This window comes from Nycticebus coucang, chromosome 2 (assembly GCF_027406575.1).
Source record: "Nycticebus coucang isolate mNycCou1 chromosome 2, mNycCou1.pri, whole genome shotgun sequence".
Lineage (NCBI taxonomy): Eukaryota > Metazoa > Chordata > Mammalia > Primates > Lorisidae > Nycticebus > Nycticebus coucang.
In genome coordinates this window covers 113,955,033-113,974,288 of record NC_069781.1, presented here as the reverse complement: position 1 = coordinate 113,974,288, position 19,256 = coordinate 113,955,033, and the positions used below count along the sequence as shown (strand labels likewise).

Genomic DNA, 19,256 nt, shown 5'->3' with positions numbered 1-19,256 from the left:
ACAAACCACTGTGCCTCTCTGGTCCTCACATTTCCTGACTATATAATCAGAGGCTGGTTAGGACCCAGGGTCCCATGTGCACTTGCTTCCTGACATTAGGGATGGAGGTGATGGGGCCTCTTCAGAGCAGCAGCCATCACTGCTTTCGGCTTAGGGGACTCTTAGCCTGGGATTGCTGGGCCTTTGGTTTCCTGAGAAACAATCTAGATGTTGCTATCCATCCTCATGGTGTCACTTGCTGTGTGCATGTGTCTCCTGTATTACCCTGAAAGGTAGGTCTGTCCCTTAGCCACAAGTCACATGTTATGAACACTGAAATGTGGTTAGGACAAAGTGAGATGTGCTGTGAGCCAGGTACAGGGGCTCACACCTGTCATCTCAGCTCTTGGGGAGCTCAAGGTGGGAGGATTGCTTGAAGCTGGGAGTTGAAGATAGGCTCTGAGCTTAAAATATACACTGGGTCTTAACACAATAACTAAGAAAAAGCAGGAAGGCTATGTTAACCAGTGTGATGAAAATTTGTCAAATGGTATATAAAACCAGTGGGGGAAAGAAAATGTTGCTAGGAAAAAAAATATATACACTGGGTTTCAAAGACTTAGTATAGAAAAAGAATATAAAATAGCTCATTAATTTATATATATATATTTTTTGAGACAGTTTCACTGTGTTGCCCTCAGTAGAGTGATGTCACAGCTCATATCAACCTTCAACTCCTGGGCCTAGGCGATTCTCTTGCCTCAGCCTCCCCAGTAGCTGGGACTACAGGCGCCCAACACAACGCCCAGCTATTTTTTTTTTTTGGCCGGGGCTAGGTTTGAACCCACCACCTCCGGCATATGGGACCGGTGCCCTACTCCTTGAGCCACAGGCGCCGCCCTCGCCCAGCTATTTTTGTTGCAGTTTAGCTGGGGCTGGGATCGAATTGAACCCGCCACCCTCGGTGTATGGGACCAGCGCCCTACCCACTGTGCCACAGGCACTGCCCTGCTCATTAATTTTTTCATAGTCCGTGTTAAAATATCTTGTACATTGGGTTACAGAAAAAGTATTCCAAGTACTTCCTATGTTTAGTTCTCAAATGTGGTTGCTAGAAAATTTAGAATTGTGTGTGCAGGGCTTGTTTACAGCTCATCCCATTTCCATTGGACATTGCTGATAATACATGTTAGATCTTGGGGTGTCATCTTTCCTTATGGGGACTTTATATTTTGACACAGGCAAATGGGATCAGACTTTTCCTTTATGGTTTTCTGCTGGCTTGCTTCTTTTTTTTTTTTTTTTTCAGACAGAGTCTTACTCTATCACCCTCGGTAGAGTGCTGTGGTGTCACAGCTCACAGCAACCTCAAACTCCTGGGCTTAGGCAATTCTCTTGCCTCAGCCTCCCAAGCAGCTAGGACCACAGGCGCCTGCCACAATGCCCGGCTATTTTTTTGTTGCATTTCAGCTGGGGTGGGGTTTGAACCTGCCACTCTAGGTATATGGGGCCGGCGCCCTACCCACTGAGCCACAGGCGCTGCCCTTTCTGCTGGCTTTTGTTGAATTAGCCTTCCATACTTGGTGGTTCAGACTCATTCTCTCATAATGCATCACATCAGGAATCTCTGGCTGCTTCTGTGTTTACCTCTTGAGTCCAATTTAGTGGGACTTTAAGCAACAAGGGGAATACATACGCTTCAGCATGCTGCCCCTTGAAACTTCCCAGCGTAATAGAACCAGTGGTGTTCACGTGCTATAAATTTAAGGGGCAGTAGCCTTTCTGAGGTGCCTCAGTGGGATTGGACAGCCAGAATGTTCCAGCATCCTCCTCTCTCACAGGGATGATTCTCTTGATGACTGTCGTATCGTCTTTGTGGATGAAATCTTCAAGATTGAGCTCCCAGGCGAAGGGAGCCCCATGGTTGAGAATCCCATGAGACGTGAGTCCTGAGTGTGTCTCCCCTGTTCTCCACAGTGGGCATGGGTTGGGGGTTCCCGTCCCATTCGCAGCCTGGCTGGGCCCTTGGAGCTGACCTGGCCTCCGTGTCCAGGGAAGAGCGGGCCTACCTGCAAACACTGCAAGGATGACATGAGCAAGCTCTGCCGAGTCTGCGCCTGCCATGTGTGTGGGGGCCGGGAGGACCCTGACAAGCAGCTCATGTGTGACGAGTGTGACATGGCCTTCCATATCTACTGCCTCTGCCCGCCCCTCAGCAGCGTTCCCAGCGAAGAGGAGTGGTGAGTGGGGCTTGTCCTGTTTGGGGCAGTGTGGGCCATGGATATGTAGGGCTGTCTGGGTCCAGACTGTAGGGTCGCTGGCAGGCAGAGCAGAGGGCATCATGGCTTCCGCAAAAGGAGGCCTCTCAGCCACTGTACTCACAGCACCAACAATGATGACATTGGATGGGGAGGGGAAGGCCCTGTTGCGCTGGGCTCTGGGCTGAGGACCTGCCATGTGTTAGTGGGGTCATTCCTCCCTGCAGCTCAGGTAGGAGCTCTCCCCTCCTTGTCCCACCTTGTAGAGGTGGGAAACTGAGTCTAGGGCGCTGGTCAGTACCCACTGAGTTGCCTAAGTCTTCCCTGCATCACAGTCGAGCTGACTATGGGAAGAACTGTGGAATTCTAAGTGAGAGAACCTGTTTCCCATAGAAACATTCCATGACAGTGGGAATGTTCTAATTCTGTGACATCCACGTGGCTGCACAGTACTTGGGGTCAGAAGCATGGAGCTGGGTTCTTGATTTAACTTGAATAGATTTCGGTGGCCCCCATTTTAGATAGGGCAGGAGGACAGCAGTGCGGGGAGGGGACACCTGCCTTGGGTGTGAGAGGGCGCAAGTCATCCAGAGGGTTGTCTGCTGGGACCACAGTGATGTCACTCCTGCCACCTTAGGTACTGCCCCGAGTGTCGGAACGATGCCAGTGAGGTGGTGCTGGCAGGAGAGAAGCTGCGCGAGAGCAAGAAGAAGGCGAAGATGGCATCGGCCACATCATCCTCACAGCGGGACTGGGGCAAGGTGAGGCCTGTCCCCCTTGCGTGTGGTCCTGCTGCCCCCTGCTGCCCCACCAAGGCTCATGCTGCTGTTGCCTTTGTGTCTCTAATGCGGACAGGGCATGGCGTGCGTGGGCCGCACCAAGGAGTGTACCATCGTCCCATCCAACCACTATGGACCCATCCCAGGGATCCCTGTGGGCACCATGTGGCGCTTCCGAGTGCAGGTACTCATAGCCCTTGCTTTCACGGCTACATGTGCCTGTCCTGTGTCTGTGGGGTGTTGATGGCTGGGACTGAGGCAGTTCAGGAGCCTAGGGACATCTTGGCTGGCCAGGGAGGGCAGGAGAAGCCTGGAGACTTTGGTTTGTTCCTGTAATTTACCAGAGGCCTGAAAATGCTCCCGAGGTTGGTTTAGGTGCCCTTCTGCTTAGAGGCTCATAAGGCCTCCCCAGAAGTTGGCATTCCATGGAAAAGTTGGCATTAGCCAAAGTGGGTCCATTTTAGCACTGGCCAGTCTATAATCATAGTGTGAGTGCTGTCAGCCTTTGGTGCTAGTGATATTTGGGTTGGATAGTTCTCTGAGATGGGGCCATTCTGAGCATCTGAATGGTGCTGAGCAGCGTTCTTGCCTCCACCCACTCCATGCCAGGAGCTGCCTCGTCCTGGTTGTGACAACCACAGATGTCCATGGACATCAGAATGTACCCTGGGGGCAGGATTGCTCCTGGGTGAGACCCACTGAGCTGGATTAACAAGACAGTGCCTGTCAAGTTTGCAGGGTCAGGCGTGGAAAGGATAGATACTCTGGAGGCAAAACTGCACTTAACTCACTCTCAGTAGCTGGCCCAGGTGGGCACCCATCACTAGGCCCACTCAGGATGTTGAGCAAGCGGCTGGCTGAACCTTGAGTCTGCCCTTTTATTTTTTATTTATTTTATTTTTATTATTTTTAGGGGGACAGTATATCATACTTGGTAGAGTTCTGTCGCATCACAGATCACAGCAACCTCCAAGTCTTGGGCTTAAGCAATTCTCTTGCCTCATCCTCTCAAGTAGCTGGGACTATAGGCACTCGCTAAGATGCCCTACTATTTTTTGGTTGTAGTTGTCGTTTGGCAGGCCCAGGTGGGATTTGAACCCGCCAGCTCCGGTGTATGTGGCTGGCGCCCTAGCTGCTAAGCTACAGGCGCTAAGCCATTTTTTCACTTTTAGAGTCAGGATCTCAACTTTGTCGTCTAGGCTGGAGTACAGCAGAAGCTCACTGCAGCCTCCAACTCCTGGGCTCAAGCGATCTTCCTGGGTAGTAGGGCTACAGCCTGTGTTACCATGCTCTGCCAATTTTTGTATTTTTTGTAAAGATGGGGTCTGTTTATGTTGCCTAGGTCTCAAGCGGTCCTTCTGCCTCACCCTCTCTTAAGTGTGGGGATCACAGGCTTGAGCTACCCTGTCAATAGAGGGCAGTATTTACATTTTCATTTTCAACTCTAGGCATCCAAGATTAAGAATGGGTGGCCCTGTGGGCACATGGCGGGGAGGGGGTTGGAATTCAAGCCAGCTCTGTTCTTGGCATGACTTGAACTCAGCTATCTCATGGTGAAGTGTTGACTTGTTGGCCTCATGCGTTGGGTAAAACGTCAGGCCCCTAACCTCCTGAGGTGGGAGGGGATGGGGCAGGGTTGATCATTCATGTAGCCATCACTGCAGAATGTGCCATGTATTTCTTGATGGTATTGGCAGGTCAGCGAGTCAGGTGTTCATCGGCCTCACGTGGCAGGTATCCATGGCCGCAGCAATGATGGAGCATACTCGTTGGTCCTGGCAGGGGGCTATGAAGATGATGTGGTGAGAATGTTTAGGGATTGCTTTATTTGACGTACACATAATGCAATTTACCATCTCAACTGCTTTTCAGTGCACCGCTCGGCAGCATTAGGGATACTCATGTTGCTGTGTAACCATCACCACCCTCCGTCTCTAGAACTTTTTCATTTTCCCAAACTGAAACTCTGTCTCCAGGAAACACTAATGCCCTTATCCCTTCCTCAGCCCCTGACACCCACCCTTCTACTTTGTTCTCCGTCACTCTGACCACTCTAGGGACCTCTTGAGGAATCACACAGGATGGGTCCTCTCATGTCTGGCTTATTTCATTGAGCATCATGTCCTCAAGGTCCATCCATATTGCAGCCTGTGCCAGAATTTTCTTTTCATGGCTAAATAATATTCCAACATGTGGAGGGACCACATTCTGTTCATCCATTCTTCCATCCATGCATACTTGGGCTTTTTCACCTTTTGGCTGTTGTGAATCCTGCTGCTAGAAACATGTAGAAATGCCTTAAGTCCCTGCTTTGAATTCATTTGAATTTATACATTATTCAGAAATAGAATTGCTGGATCATGTGATAATATAATTTTTTTCTTTTTTTGAGACAGAGTCTCAGGCTGTTGCCCTGGGTAGAGTGCCGTTGTGTCACAGCTCACGGCAACCTCAAACTCTTGGGCTTAAGCTATTCTCTTGCCTCAACCTCCAGAGTAGCTGGGACTACAGGCACCGGCCCGAACGCCCAGCTATTTTTCTGTTGCAGTTGTCATTTATTGCTTTAGCTGACCCGGGCTGGATTCGAACCCCCAGCCTTGGTGTATATGGCTGGTGCTCTACCCACCGAGCTACGGGCGCTGCCTATATTTAGTTTCTTGAGACCCACAAAGGGTCCATAGCACCTGCACCAATTTTGCCTTCCTACCAACAGTGCACAAGGGTTCCAGTTTCTCTACATTCTCACCAGCACCTATTTCTTTGACAGTAGCCATTGAGTGAGGGTTGGTTTTCAATGGAGTCTCTTTTCCTCTGTATGGAGGGTTCACCTAGCCTTCTTGTGTGTTTCAGGACAATGGGAATTTTTTCACATACACAGGTAGTGGTGGTCGAGATCTCTCCGGCAACAAGAGAACTGCAGAACAATCTTGTGATCAGAAACTCACCAACACCAATAGGTTTGTGGGAAACAGTTTTCTCAATTTTTAACTGATGGGCTTCTCTGAGTTTTTAGTTCTATTTTGGGTGTTATGTTCAGCCAGTGGTAGTCCCATTAAGAGTGGTAGGACATGGGCTGCACCTGTGGCTCAGTGAGTAGGGCGCCGGCCCCATATGCCGAGGGTGGTGGGTTCAAACCCAGCCCCGGCCAAACTGCAACAACAACAAAAAAATAGCCGGGCGTTGCGGCGGGCGCCTGTAGTCCCAGCTGCTTGGGAGGCTGAGGCAAGAGAATCGCGTAAGCCCAAGAGTTAGAGGTTGCTGTGAGCCGTGTGATGCCACGGCACTCTACCCGAGGGCGGTACAGTGAGACTCTGTCTCTACAAAAAAAAAAAAAAAAAAGTGGTAGGACATAGAGATGTTGACATTCAGTTCTTTTTGCTTAAAGACTTGAGTCATTTAGATGGATTAAAGTGAATGTCTTCTCTAAAAGTTCAGATAATATTTTCAGCTTTGAGGGCTGCGTAGTTGTTGTTGTAGCTATTTAGCTTTGCTTTTGTCATAGCACAAAGGCGACCACAGTAAGTGAATGAACATGGCTATATTCTGATAAAGCTTTATTTGCAAAACCAGGTAGTGGGCCACTGTTTGCTTGAACCCCAGGTTGCAGGACGGGGGTGGACTTTATCATCATCATAAAGCCCAAAGAAAGATTTGATTTAAATATGTTTATAAAACATATTGCAATAGTAAATCCTATAAATTAAAAGGCAGATGACTACTTAGGAAAATTTGTAACCTGACATGTTATGTCTTTATTGTATAAAGAGCTGTTATAAGTCAACAAGAAAAACTAATAGAAAAAGCAAAGGATGTACAGATATTCACAAGGGAAATGCAGATGGCTAATGATGATGATAAATTGTTCAACTATAGTAATCAAATACAAATCGAAGCAATGATGATATACTACTTATTTCCCCCTATAAGTTAGCCAAAATCTTAAAATGTTGCCTCATGTCAGGAAACAGACTAGTATTTCACTGTTGATAGAAATACAAATCAGCAGCATCTTTCTGGAAAGCTCTTTTGCCTATGAAGAACATTAAGTGTTCTGTTGATGACCCTCTAATTCCACTCTGAAAAATGTGTTTAGGAGACAGAAAAAGTATCATAGTATCATTTAAAACAGCAAAAGAAGAAAAATCAGTAATTAAATGTCTATGAAATGGAAGAGTTGTACATTTATTTAGAGGAATACTTTAATTTCAAGGCAGTTAAAAATCATGTTTTCAGAAAATATTTTACAATAAGGGGACCTGTTCATTTATCATGTTACATAATGAAACCAGTTTATAAAAATGCTGTTTGCCAATAAACTGCATAATTTTCTTTCCCCGTGTCTTAAACCCAGTGGGAAAAAAAATGGCATCATGGTGTATCAGTGAGTCTGTCCTCTGGTTTGGCCCCAGCTGAAGGAGCCTTTGATGGACAGACCTTTGGCAGGCTGTGTCTTTTTAGTTCTCAAGGATGCTTTCCCTGCATAGTCTTTTACGGCTACAGGAACAAAATACCACAAACTGAGTGGTTTAAAGCAAAAGACATTTATCCTCTCACAGTTTTGGTGGCTGGGGGTCTGAAAATCATGGAGTAGACAGGGCCCAGCTCCCTTTGGAGCCTCTAGAGCAGTGGTTCTCAACCTTAATGCCGCGAACCTTTAATACATTCCAAAGGTTGCGATCCCCAGGTTGAGACTGCTGCTCTAGAGGGAAGGTCCTTGCTGCTGCTTTCAGTTTCTGGTGGTAGTTGGCAATCCTTGGCTTGTAGCTGTGACAACCATCTCTATCTCCATCCTCAAACGGTCTCCTGCCTTCCGTATCAGTGTTCTGTATTCCCTTCTTATAAGCACACCAGTTACTAGAGTGTTACTATGCTTGTAATCCAGCATAACCTCATTAGAATGTTTTTATAATTAGGTATAGGGTCTTGCTTGTTGCATAGGCTGCAGTGCAATGGTATGATTATAGCTCATTGTAGCCTCAAACTTCTCCTGAGCTCAAGTGATCCTCCTGGGCTGGGTGCAGTGGCTCATGCCTGTAATCTCAGCACCGTGGGTGGAACCCTTGTTTTTTTGGCCGGGGCTGGGTTTGAACCCACCACCTCCAGCATATGGGACCGGCGCCCTACTCCTTGAGCCACAGGCGCCGCCCGGAACCCTTGTTCTTAAGAGTTTGAGATCAACCTGCACAAGAGGAAGACCCCATCTCAACTAAAACTAGAAAAATTAGCTGGGCATTGTGGCAGGTGCCTGTAGTTTGAGCTACTTTGAAAGGCTGAGGCAGAAGAATTGCTTGAGCCCAGGAGTTTGAGGTTGCTGTGAACTGTGATGCCACGCACTCTAGCCTGGGTGACAGAGCAAGATTCATGTTTCTAAAACAAAAAGGTATCCTGCTGCCTTGGCTTCCCAAAGTGCTGGGATTCATGCCAGGCTCTCATTGGAACTTGATTGCAGGGACATAATTCTATAGAAGGCCTTGTTCAGATGCTAGGTTGGGGCTGAGCACCTCTCTGGCGATGTGCTCCAACCTACAGCATGTTGGACCTGCTTTCCCCTCAGGGCACTGGCTCTTAACTGCTATGCCCCCATCAATGACAAGAAAGGGGCTGAGGCCAAGGATTGGCGGTCAGGGAAGCCGGTCAGGGTGGTGCGTAACGTGAAGGGTGGCAAGCACAGCAAGTACGCACCCGCCGAGGGCAACCGGTACGACGGCATCTACAAGGTGAGCTGCACCTGAGGCTGGGCCCCTCTGCCAGGTTGCCTGTGATCCCAGGCGTCACTGACGGTGGCTCTGTTCCTTCAGGTTGTGAAGTACTGGCCAGAGAAGGGGAAGTCTGGGTTTCTGGTATGGCGCTATCTCCTGCGGAGGGACGATGACGAGCCCGGCCCCTGGACCAAGGAGGGCAAGGACCGGATCAAGAGGCTGGGGCTGACCATGCAGGTTTGCCAGGGTTGGGCTGCCTTAGGCATGGAAGCTATGGCACTTTGTGCCTGGACATCCTGGGTGGCCAGGTGTCCTGTTGTGAGCCTGTTCTCTTTGTGGATCACAGCAGGGGTGTTCCTTCGTGGGCCTGAGCACAGTGGAAGTGTGTGGACAGACTGGCTGCCTTCTTGGGGAGCCCTCCTGCTTTCTCTCCATCCCTCCTCGCTGGCTACCAGATATAAATGCTTCAGCCAGGGGGTATGGAATATGTGGGTGACACTTAGGTCTGTCGTCAAAGTTATAAGCTGGAGTCACTTGTCCTGGTGGTGTTAGAGGCCTTTGCTGCGGCCAGCCTGGCTTCTCACCTTTCCTGTTTTTGTTAGTCTTTTTTTCAACTGGAGAAAAGCCAGAAACCACTAAAGCTGGTCAAATCCAGAGATGTACAGATGGAAAGATAAGTAATCCCACTGTGTAATCACGCCCCTTTCATGGTGCGTGGTCTTCCGAGAGTTGATCCAGCGTGGAGCATGGCTTTCCTGCACTATAATTATAGTGTTTTCTGTTCCTTATGGAGAGTTGCTTCACAGCAGATAAATCATTGTGGGACTATTTAAGGAATCTTAATTGCTATTGAGAGTCTGATAGTGTCTGCCCCCCTGGGGGTCACAGAGGATTGTCTTTTGGACAGGTTTATGCGGTGGGGGATTTAGAAGCCAAGGATCTGGGAGTAGAAATACCAGCTGGAGGAGAGCAGCAACTTGCGACGAGAGTAGTAGTTTCTTTTCTGGCTTTTGTCCTTATGGGAATTTAGGGTTGCTAAAGAAGGGTGAAGATATCCAGTTGGACATGATGTGGGTGCTGCAGAAATAGGGTGATTATCAAATAATACCTGTGAGGACAGAGAGGAGCCCAAGTTGTTCGTAAATGAAATTTTGTTGGGACACAGTCATATCCATTCACCTGAGTATCCTTTGAGTGTCCTGCAGTACAATAGCTGAGCAGTGAGGACCTACAGGGCTAAATATTATTTATTTATTTATTTTTAGAGATAGTCTCATTTTGTCGCCCTTGGTAGAGTGCTGTGGCATCACAGCTCACAGCAACTTCTAACTCTTTGAGCTTAAGTGATTCTTTTGCCTCAGCCTCCGAAGTAGCTGGAACTACAGGTGCCTGCCACAATGCCTGGCTATTTTTTTTTTTTTTTTTTTTTTTTTGTAGTTTCTGGCCGGGGCTGGGTTTGAACCTGCCACCTCCGGCATATGGGGCCAGCGCCCTACCCCTTTGAGCCACAGGCACCGCCCTATTTTTTTTTTTTTTTTTGGCAGTTTGGCTGGGGCTAGGTTCGAACTTGCCACCCTCGGTATATGGTGCCTGTGCCCTACTCACTGAGCCACAAGTGCTGCCCAGGGCTACATATTTTTTACAGTCTGAGCCCTTGGGGCAGCGGTTTGCCTGCCTTCATCTGAATCATCAATATACTGAGATTCTCATCTGTTGGTTATGATGGTAAAAAATTCACTAGCATTAGCTCACTTTAGTGCTTGCCTGGATAAGGCAGGTGGAGGTTGCTTAGGATCATCATTTTTTAATTTTTTCCTTTTTTTGAAACTGTATCACTGTTGTCCTGGGTAGAATGTCAGGGCATTACAGCTCACAGCAACCTTTAAACTCTTGGACTTGAGCGGTTCTCTTGCCTTAGCCTCTCAAGTAGCTGGGACTACAGGCACCCACCACTACGCCTGGCTAGTTTTTCTATTTTTAGTAGAGATGGGGTGTCTTGCTCAGACTAGTCTTGAACTCCTGTGCTCAAGCAATTCACCTGCCTCAGCCTCCCAGAGTGCAGATCATCTCTTACTCATAGTTGAGGAGATGAGACAGGATTAGCTATTGCCTAAGGCTTTATGATTAGTCCCCACTCGCTTTATCCATGGAACAAGTTCTAAGGCCCCTAGTGGATGCCTGAAACTGCACCTAATATACACTATTTTTCCTAGACATACATGCCAGTGATAAAGTTTACTTTCCTCATTAGGCACAGTAGAGATTAGCAACTTCTCAGCATATTCAAATTGCCAACATCACTACTCTTACGCTTTGGGGAGCCATTTTTTAAATTAATTTTTAAGAGTTAGGGTCTTGCTCTGTTGCCCAGGCTGGAGTGCAGTGATGTTGTCACAGCTCGCTGTAGCCTCTAGCTCTTGGGCTCAGGTGATCCTCCTGCCTCAGCTTTCCCTAATAGCTGGGACTACGGGCACCCTGTTGTGTTAGGGTGGTTGTTAAGTAAAATAAATAATATTCGAGCATAAGCACTCTGATACTATGCCTCCTAAGTGACTTTCAGGTGGGTAGGACAGTGTGGATATGCTGGGCAAAGGGAATACTCCTGTCCTGATGGGGCATAGTGGGACAACACAAGATTTTGTCACTATGCAGAACAGAGTACAATTTAAAACATATGAATTATTTCTGGAACTTTCCATTTTAATATTTTTTGTTAGCTGAGTAATTGAGATGGCAGAAAGTAGAACTGGATAAGGTTGGGGGCTTTTCTATATGCTTCAGGGGCATCTGGGAACAGCTGTGTTTGGAAACCTAAACTTGGTAAGGGGTATCGGAGCAAAGTGTATGGCAGTGGGTGGGACCATCTCTCATAGCCTGTCCTCTCCCTCCTGCAGTATCCAGAAGGCTATTTGGAAGCCCTGGCCAACAGGGAGAAGAACAACAGTGAGAGGGAAGCAGAGGAGGAACAGCTGGAGACGAGCAGCTTTAGATCCCCCAGAATGGGCAAGGGCAAGTGGAAGCGGAAATCGGCAGGTGGGTGTCTCTGAAGTAGCTCCATCCACAGCCCTGTACAGGACGCTGCCTCAGCCTCACCAGCTCTGCTCTCTCTCAGGAGGTGGCCCGAGCAGGGCTGGGTCCCCACGCCGGGTGCCCAAGAAAACCAAGGTGGAGTCCTATAGTCTGACGGCCCAGCAGAGCAGCCTCATCAAAGAGGACAAGAGCAATGCCAGGCTGTGGACAGAAGTCCTGAAGTCCCTCAAGGATGGGCCGGTGAGTGTAGATGGTAGCTGTCTTGTTGTTCCCCTTTGTTGTGGTAAATACATGTAACATTTGCTCTTAATCACTGTTACATGGACAGCTCAGGGGCATTAAGCAGATTCAGATTGTTGTGCAGACATCACCACCCTTTGTCTCTAGAACTTTCTCATCCTCCCAAACTAAAACTCTGCCCCTACTAACTCCCAGTCCCTGGCACCTATTCTTACCACTTTGTCTGTCTCTGGATCTGATGACTCTAGGGACCTCTTAAGTAGAATCACACCCAAACCATTTTCCTTCACTGCAGCCCGAGCCCTGGGTGACCTGCCTTTTACTTTTGATGTCCCCTTCTGGCCTTTCCTCCCTCCTGGTCATCCCATTATAAGACTATTATTGTTGGGCGGCCTGTGGCTCAGTCGGTAAGGCGCCGGCCCCATATACCGAGGGTGGCGGGTTCAAACCCGGCCCCGGCCAAACTGCAACCAAAAAATAGCCGGGCGTTGTGGCGGGCGCCTGTAGTCCCAGCTACTCGGGAGGCTGAGGCAAGAGAATCGCTTAAGCCCAGGAGTTGGAGGTTGCTATGAGCTGTGTGAGGCCATGGCACTCTACTGAGGGCCATAAAGTGAGACTCTGTCTCTACAAAAAAAAAAAAAAAAAAAGACTATTATTTTTGGATTTCCCTCTGCCTGGAGCCTTTCTTGGTCCTCCTGATTCAATTTCTCCCTCCCATGTGAGTCTCTTGTTGCCACTATTAACACATTTCTACAAGCTTAGAGGCTCAAAACAACATACTTGTCATCTCATAGCCCTGGAGGTCAGGAGTCTGACATAGGCCTCAGGGCTAATGTTAGGGTATGGCAGTGCTGGTCCCTCCTGTGGGCTTTGAGGAGAACCTATATCCTTCCTTTTCCAGCATTAAGAAGGCACTTTTTCCTCCCGCTTCAGAGCTAGCAGTGCAGCATCTTCCCGTCTGTCTCTGTCTTCCAGCCTCTAACCCTCCTGTCTCTTCCTAAGAGGACCCTGTTAGGGACACTGGGACCCCAGATCATCTAGGATGGTCTCTTGTCTCCTTAGCTTAGTCTCATCTTCTCATCTGTGGAGTCCAGTTTGCTGTGGGCAATGATGTATTCACAGGTCCTGGGATTTAGCTGTGGCCATCTCGAAGGGGTCGCCATTCCTCCCTCACTTTGTTCAGGCCACATTCTGTGGAGCTTTCTCTGCCCTTCTGTGTCCCTCATGTCCTCACTCTGGGTCTCTGTTCTTTCCTTGTACCTCTTTGGTGTCATTCACTTGACTCCAGGTTCCAAGTGGGGTGGGATAGGGTGGTGGTGGTTTCTTCCATGTTGTCTGTGGCTGACACCCCAGCATTCAGTGGGTGCTTAGTACCTGCTCCCTGACAGAGTAGAGAGACTAACCGGAGAGAACCGTCTTCACTCGGTGTGTGTGGGAGGGGTATGGTGCCGCCAATTGGTCACATCCAGGTCCCTCTTTGTTTTTTTAAGAGACAGAGCCTTATTTTGTCGCCCTCGGTAGAGTGCCATGGCGTCACAGATCACAGCAACCACCAGCTCTTGGGCTTAGGCAATTCTTTTGCCTCAGCCTCTGCCCTACTCACTGGTGCATTTCCCCCAGGGGGCGCCACTTTTTTTTTTTTTTTTTTTTTTTTGAGACAGTTTCACTATGCTGCCCTCCGTAGAGTGCCATAGTGTCACAGCTCACAGCAACCTCAACCTCTTGGGCTTAAATGATTCTCTTCCCTCAGCCTCCCGAGTAGCTGAGACTACAGGCGCCTGCCATAATGTCCCGCTATATTTTGTTTCAATTCTCGTTGTTTTAGCTGGCTGGGGCCAGGTTTGAACCAGTGCATATGGGGCCAGTGCACTACCCACTGAGCCACAGGCACCGCCCTCCAGGTCCCTGTTTGACCTGGTCATTTGAAGCCAGGGGCCCTGTGCCAAGTCTGCTCAGGATTGAGGAGGTGATTGTTGCTCCTGCATTCTTGGGCAGAGTCTGTGGGGACAGAACTAGAGGGAGGACACATGGCATGTGCTCTGAGCAGGGAACCTCTAAACTGTGAGGGTCTCATGCATGGTCTGTGTGATCTGGACTGCAGGGTCTGCTGGCTTCATCTCATCCTTCTCCAATTTCAGATGTTCCTAAGGAAGGTGGAGGAGGCATTCCAGTGCATCTGCTGCCAGGAGCTGGTATTCCGGCCAGTCACGACTGTGTGCCAGCACAATGTTTGCAAGGTGAGCAGAGGATGTTTCTGATGCAGCAACAGTTGCAGGAGCTGGGTAGAAGGTTCTGGAAGAATGCCCTAATTTCCCCATCCTACGTAGGCTTCTCTGCTTTCTGTTTATGGTCTTTCTGGGTAGCCTCTATATCATAACCTCTGGGCTGCTTCCAGGGTCACCTCCTGCCTTTCTGGGGAGGTGTTTGCTTCCTTGCCCCTGGACCTAGAATATCCCCCCCACACACACACTTTTTTTTTTTGGAGGCAGAATCTCAGTATGCCACCCTTGATAGAGTGCGATGGCATTACAGCTCACAGCAACCTCAAACTCTTGGGCTTAAGCGATTCTCTTGCCTCAGCCTCCCAAGTAGCTGGGACTACAGGTGCCTGCCACAACGCCCGGCTATTTTCTTATTGTAGTTGTTATTGTCCTTTAGTAGGCCTGGGCTGGGTTCAAACCCAGCAGCCCTGGTGTATGTGGCCGGCACCCTAACCACTGAACTATGGGTGCCGAGCCATCCACCCCCTTTTTATATAGCTGAGGGTCCTGGCAGGAGAACATGGGTTGTCCTAGCCCAGGATCTGCATGAGGAGGTATGAGGTGCATGTCCCCCAGGGGGCACTAGCTTTGGTACCTGAAGTGGTCTGGTGGAGGGTGGCATCTCCAGGTATGTGGAATGGGGCAGGCAGGAGCCTGAGTAGGAGCAGCTGGGCCATATAGAGATTGGCTGAGATGGGCCTAGGACAGGGTCTGTCCTCAGCACTGTGGACATTGGAACTGGATTATTTTCTGGGGTGAGGATGTTCTTGGCACTGCAAGGTGCAAAGCAGCAACCCTGATTTCCCTACCCACATAGTCTCCTACTGTGAAAATCACAGATGTTCCTGGGCATGGTCTAGTGCCCATAAGGTAGAACCACTCAGTTGGGAAGGGTTCATCTGGAGGGGTGGTGTCTTTGCAGTGACCTCTGGCCAAAGTCAGTCAGTCTTAACTGGGGTGCAAGAGAGTGTCCCACTCCCGATCTTCCTTGGTTTCTGAGCTGCTGGTGATTGTGCTTGGGCCCATGCCTTCTGGGTATATTTTTCAGACTGGGAGAGGGGTTCAGAGAACAATGAGGGATTGGATGTTCCGGGTCAAGCTCTTGGCAGTTCTGCCCTCTCTGGCCCCATCTATCCTGCTTTGTGGCCTGAGTTCCTTCAGCTGTGTGGGCTACCCACTCCTGCTCAGAGGGAACAGGATGAGAGATGCCCTTGCCTATCTTGAGTCCTTAGGGAGGTCCCAGGAGACACAAGGGGCTATGGCATCTTTGAGGTCAGCAGCCCAGAGTTGACCTGTCACTCACATCTCAGCCAGGGACCTTGAGAGGCCATCTAACCCAACTGAGTCCTGGGTGTCACAGTGGGAAGGGGCCTTGAACCACCTTTCTGTTGGAAGATCCTGGCTCAGCCTCTGGTGGGAAACAGGTGCTCAGTAAGTCTGGGCTTGCCTCCTTGGTCTGGTTGCAGGTGGTTTGGAAGGGGGAAGGCCTGGGGTGTGCTGTAAGGGGGTAGGGAGCCAGTGGTCAGGATTGCCTCAGATACAAGGGCCCCGGTGGGTGTGAGAGAAGAGGGTAACTGGCACCACTATGTCCCTGCTGTCTGTCTGTGCCCCGGTGTCCCATCTTGAGAAGCTTGGCATCTGAGAGTTTAAAAGAAAGTGGCTTGGACCCTCAATCCAGATTTCTTTTAACCCTTTTTAGAAAAACATTTTTATCGTAAAATACACATAACATAAAACTTACCATCTGACCTTATTTTAAGTGCATAGTTCAGCCACCTTATGCACATTCACACTGCTGTGCAGCCAGTCACCCCGCTCCATTTCCAGAACTTTCTCATCTTCCCAAACTGAAATTGTCCCCACGAAACTCCCCACCGGCCCCTGGCAGTCACCATTCTACTTTCTGTCGCTGAATATAAGGGACTTATATTCAGTGAGTGGGATGACACAGGATTTGTCCTATGTCTGTTTCTCTCATCGAGTATAGCATCTTCGAGTTTCATCCATGTTACAGCCTGTGTCAGAGTTTTCCTCTTTTATGAGGCTATATCATATTCCATTGTGTGGACAAACCATATTGTGTTTATCTGGCCATCTGTGGATGTGGGGGTTGATTCTGCCTTTGGCCTACTGTGAATGGTTCTGTTAGCCAGAGCCTAATTTTGCCTGTGTATCCAAATGTTAGGTATGTTAAACAGAAAGATGTACCTTTTGTTTCTGAAATCAAGACCATAAGTAGACTTTGTCTTGAGAAAAGAATTCAGGAGCCTTCAAAAATACAGCCTACATGCGCTGGTTGAATGTGCTGTGGTGTCAGCAGGCCTCTCCCCTGTGTTGACATTTGTTCCCTTATCTAGTTTTGTGATGACATTCTTCATAAGGTGTGCACCCGCACAGGTGCCTGCATACCTGTGTGTGTTGCTTCCTTCCTCCCCCAGAGTCTGGCCAGGTAGATGATGGCTTCCCTGTTTGGTTGGGAAGCTAAGGCTTATCTCCACCAGGGATAGATTGGTTGGGATTGAGTTTGAACCCAGAAGTCTAAGTCTGTCAGTCTTGGTACCTTCTTTCCATCCTTACTCTTTTCCTTTCATTGACATTTGAGTGTCTTCTCAAATTGTGTGGGGCACAATGCTTACGGTTGGGAGAGACAAGACATAGTCGTGGGCCTTAGAGTGTCCAGCCTATTATACAGAAGCACATTGGTAAACAGGGCACTCCAGCAGGTGGTGACCAGGGTTAACTGCTAGGGTTGGCCCAGGTAGGGCTGCCTGTGACTCTCCAGGAATGGCAAGGAAGGACCTCTTTTGAGGAGGTCACTTCAGCTGAGGCGCGAGTGACAAGAGAGTCAGAGTAAACACCTTACGAGGTATGACCTATAGTAGCCAAGGCTTAGAGGTGGGATAAGCTTGGGATGTCTGAGGCATCCTGGGGAGGCCAGGTTGGTGATGGGTAGAAAGTGAGCCTGGAGCTTATGACAAGTCCTTGGGGACAGCCACTACCCAAGACTCCCAATAGAGGTGGCCAGGAATCAACCAGATGGTGTGGACAGGGTGCCTCACTTGTGACCTCTGTCTTGTAGGATTGCCTGGACAGATCTTTCCGGGCCCAGGTGTTCAGCTGTCCAGCCTGCCGCTATGACCTGGGCCGCAGCTATGCCATGCAGGTGAATCAGCCGCTGCAGACCATCCTCAATCAGCTCTTCCCCGGCTATGGCAATGGCCGGTGATCACAAGCACTTCTTGGCGGGGGTTTTACTTAAAATATGCTGGAAGGGTCTTTAATTGGCCCTTATGTTGTTCTTAGTTAACTTATAGTTTTTCCTCCATTCCTAAAAAGGCTTGTCTTCCTTTTATTTTTTTTAATCTATACATTTTCAGGAATTTATGTATTCTGGCTTGAAAGTTGGACTTCTCAGTATTTTGTTTAGTTTTTAAAACGTTACAAAGCCTGCGATTTATCAGCAAAAAAACAAATTATGGCATAAAGGCTGCTTATGTTCCTGGTGTCAAGTTCTCAGAAGTTCCACCAACTAGCAAGAAGGTATCCAGCCGCCTAGAACAATCTTCTTTTCAAGGTTTGTGGCTTTGGCTCCCAAGGTCAATGCAAGTAAATCTTTCCTGATGGCATCTCATCGTATAAAATCTAGCAAGATGGTTCCCTGTGGTGACCATGGGCATCCGCGTGATCTGTGACCAGCTGTCCATCAAGAAGTTGAAAGGAAAAGAGGAAAAATCTCAGTTTAAACTCTTCCCATAAAGCCATCCCCTGCCAGGCTGCTTGGTATCTAAGATCCACATGAAAAATCCTCTGTCCATGTGAGCAGAGAGTTGGGGCCTGGAGAACCTACCTCAGCTGGACTCTACTCCACGTGGGGGCTGCGTGTGCGGCTGACACTGTCTGAGAGCAGGGAAGCCAGTACACAAAGCCACGTTCAAGTGCCTTTGGTTTGTTTGTTCTTTCTAAAGAGTAGGCTCTTTGTTTTTAGCACTGAATTTACTGAAAATGCCAACCAGATTCTAAAAACTGTGGACATCCAGTTCTTCCTGACACTGGATGGGTGTTTGGGGATGGTTTGAATTTATAGATCATTTAAATTCAATTTTTTAACTTGACAGTTGAGAATTACAAGAGGGAATTTTTTTTAATGAACACTTTTTCTAAATGAATTTTTTTTTTGTAGTTACTGTATATGTACTAAGAAAGATATAACTTAGGATTTGGTTGTTTTTTGTTTTGTATTTTTTGGAATGGTTTAACTTTTCTAATTTTACCAAAGTTTGCAGCTCATACCTCAATAGAACAGGGATATTTTAAATCACATAACTGCAGACAAACCGAAGCAATATTTTTAAAGGATCCCTCCCATTGTTAGATTGTTAATGTGTTAGGGAAGAAATTCTGTGTAGGCTTTTTCTAAAGTCCAATAATGGTTCAGATTTTAGATTCTCAGAATAAATGTTTTTCACATATTTGTGTCTTCCTATTTGCAAACTGCTTTGGAGCTCTCTGTGCACTTTGGTACCTGTTTCATTTTCTCAACAAAAACGCAGGCACAAATGCTAGGCATCGTCCCCATTTTACAAAGAGAAAACAGTGAAGATCATAGTGATGTGCTGAGGTTCTAATTGCATCTCAGGAGGTTTTGGGGTGTTTAGTTTTCAGTGGAGTTCAGCACAGGGAGGGGTGGGGGCCCAAAACCAGGTCACTTCCTGTTTTAATAAAATTTTATTGACTTCCACACCGAACCAGCATAACTGTGTGGGTACAGCAGAAACTATCTGGTCCACAAAGCTGAGGATATTTACTATCTGGCTCTTTATAGACAAAGCTTGCTGGCCTTTGCTCTGAAGCAGCAAAGTATAGTAGGATGTTCTGGGATGTCGGAAGTATTCTTTCTGCCATCCGTGTGGCTAGTGACTCCTGGACTGCAGTGCAGGTCTGTGGAGAATGTGGGTGTGTGATGTCTGGAGCAAAAACCATCAGCTCCTAGGAAGATTAAATCCTAACTTT

At 48.3% G+C, this 19,256-nt stretch overlaps 1 protein-coding gene across 1 annotated transcript in view; it reads left to right on the top strand.

Moving 5' to 3' along the window:
• The window catches only part of UHRF1 (ubiquitin like with PHD and ring finger domains 1), a 41,473-nt gene extending 23,654 nt beyond the window's left edge, over positions 1 to 17,819 (top strand). The window contains exons 6-17 of the mRNA XM_053579293.1: positions 1,821 to 1,921; positions 2,033 to 2,219; positions 2,875 to 2,998; positions 3,093 to 3,200; positions 4,714 to 4,818; positions 5,867 to 5,973; positions 8,571 to 8,733; positions 8,815 to 8,952; positions 11,610 to 11,748; positions 11,828 to 11,985; positions 14,124 to 14,222; positions 17,326 to 17,819. Of these exons, the coding sequence (XP_053435268.1) occupies positions 1,821 to 1,921; positions 2,033 to 2,219; positions 2,875 to 2,998; positions 3,093 to 3,200; positions 4,714 to 4,818; positions 5,867 to 5,973; positions 8,571 to 8,733; positions 8,815 to 8,952; positions 11,610 to 11,748; positions 11,828 to 11,985; positions 14,124 to 14,222; positions 17,326 to 17,472 (1,576 nt within the window). The 3' untranslated portion in view covers positions 17,473 to 17,819. The remainder of the gene's footprint in view (positions 1 to 1,820; positions 1,922 to 2,032; positions 2,220 to 2,874; positions 2,999 to 3,092; positions 3,201 to 4,713; positions 4,819 to 5,866; positions 5,974 to 8,570; positions 8,734 to 8,814; positions 8,953 to 11,609; positions 11,749 to 11,827; positions 11,986 to 14,123; positions 14,223 to 17,325) is intronic.
• Positions 17,820 to 19,256: the final 1,437 nt, after the last annotated feature.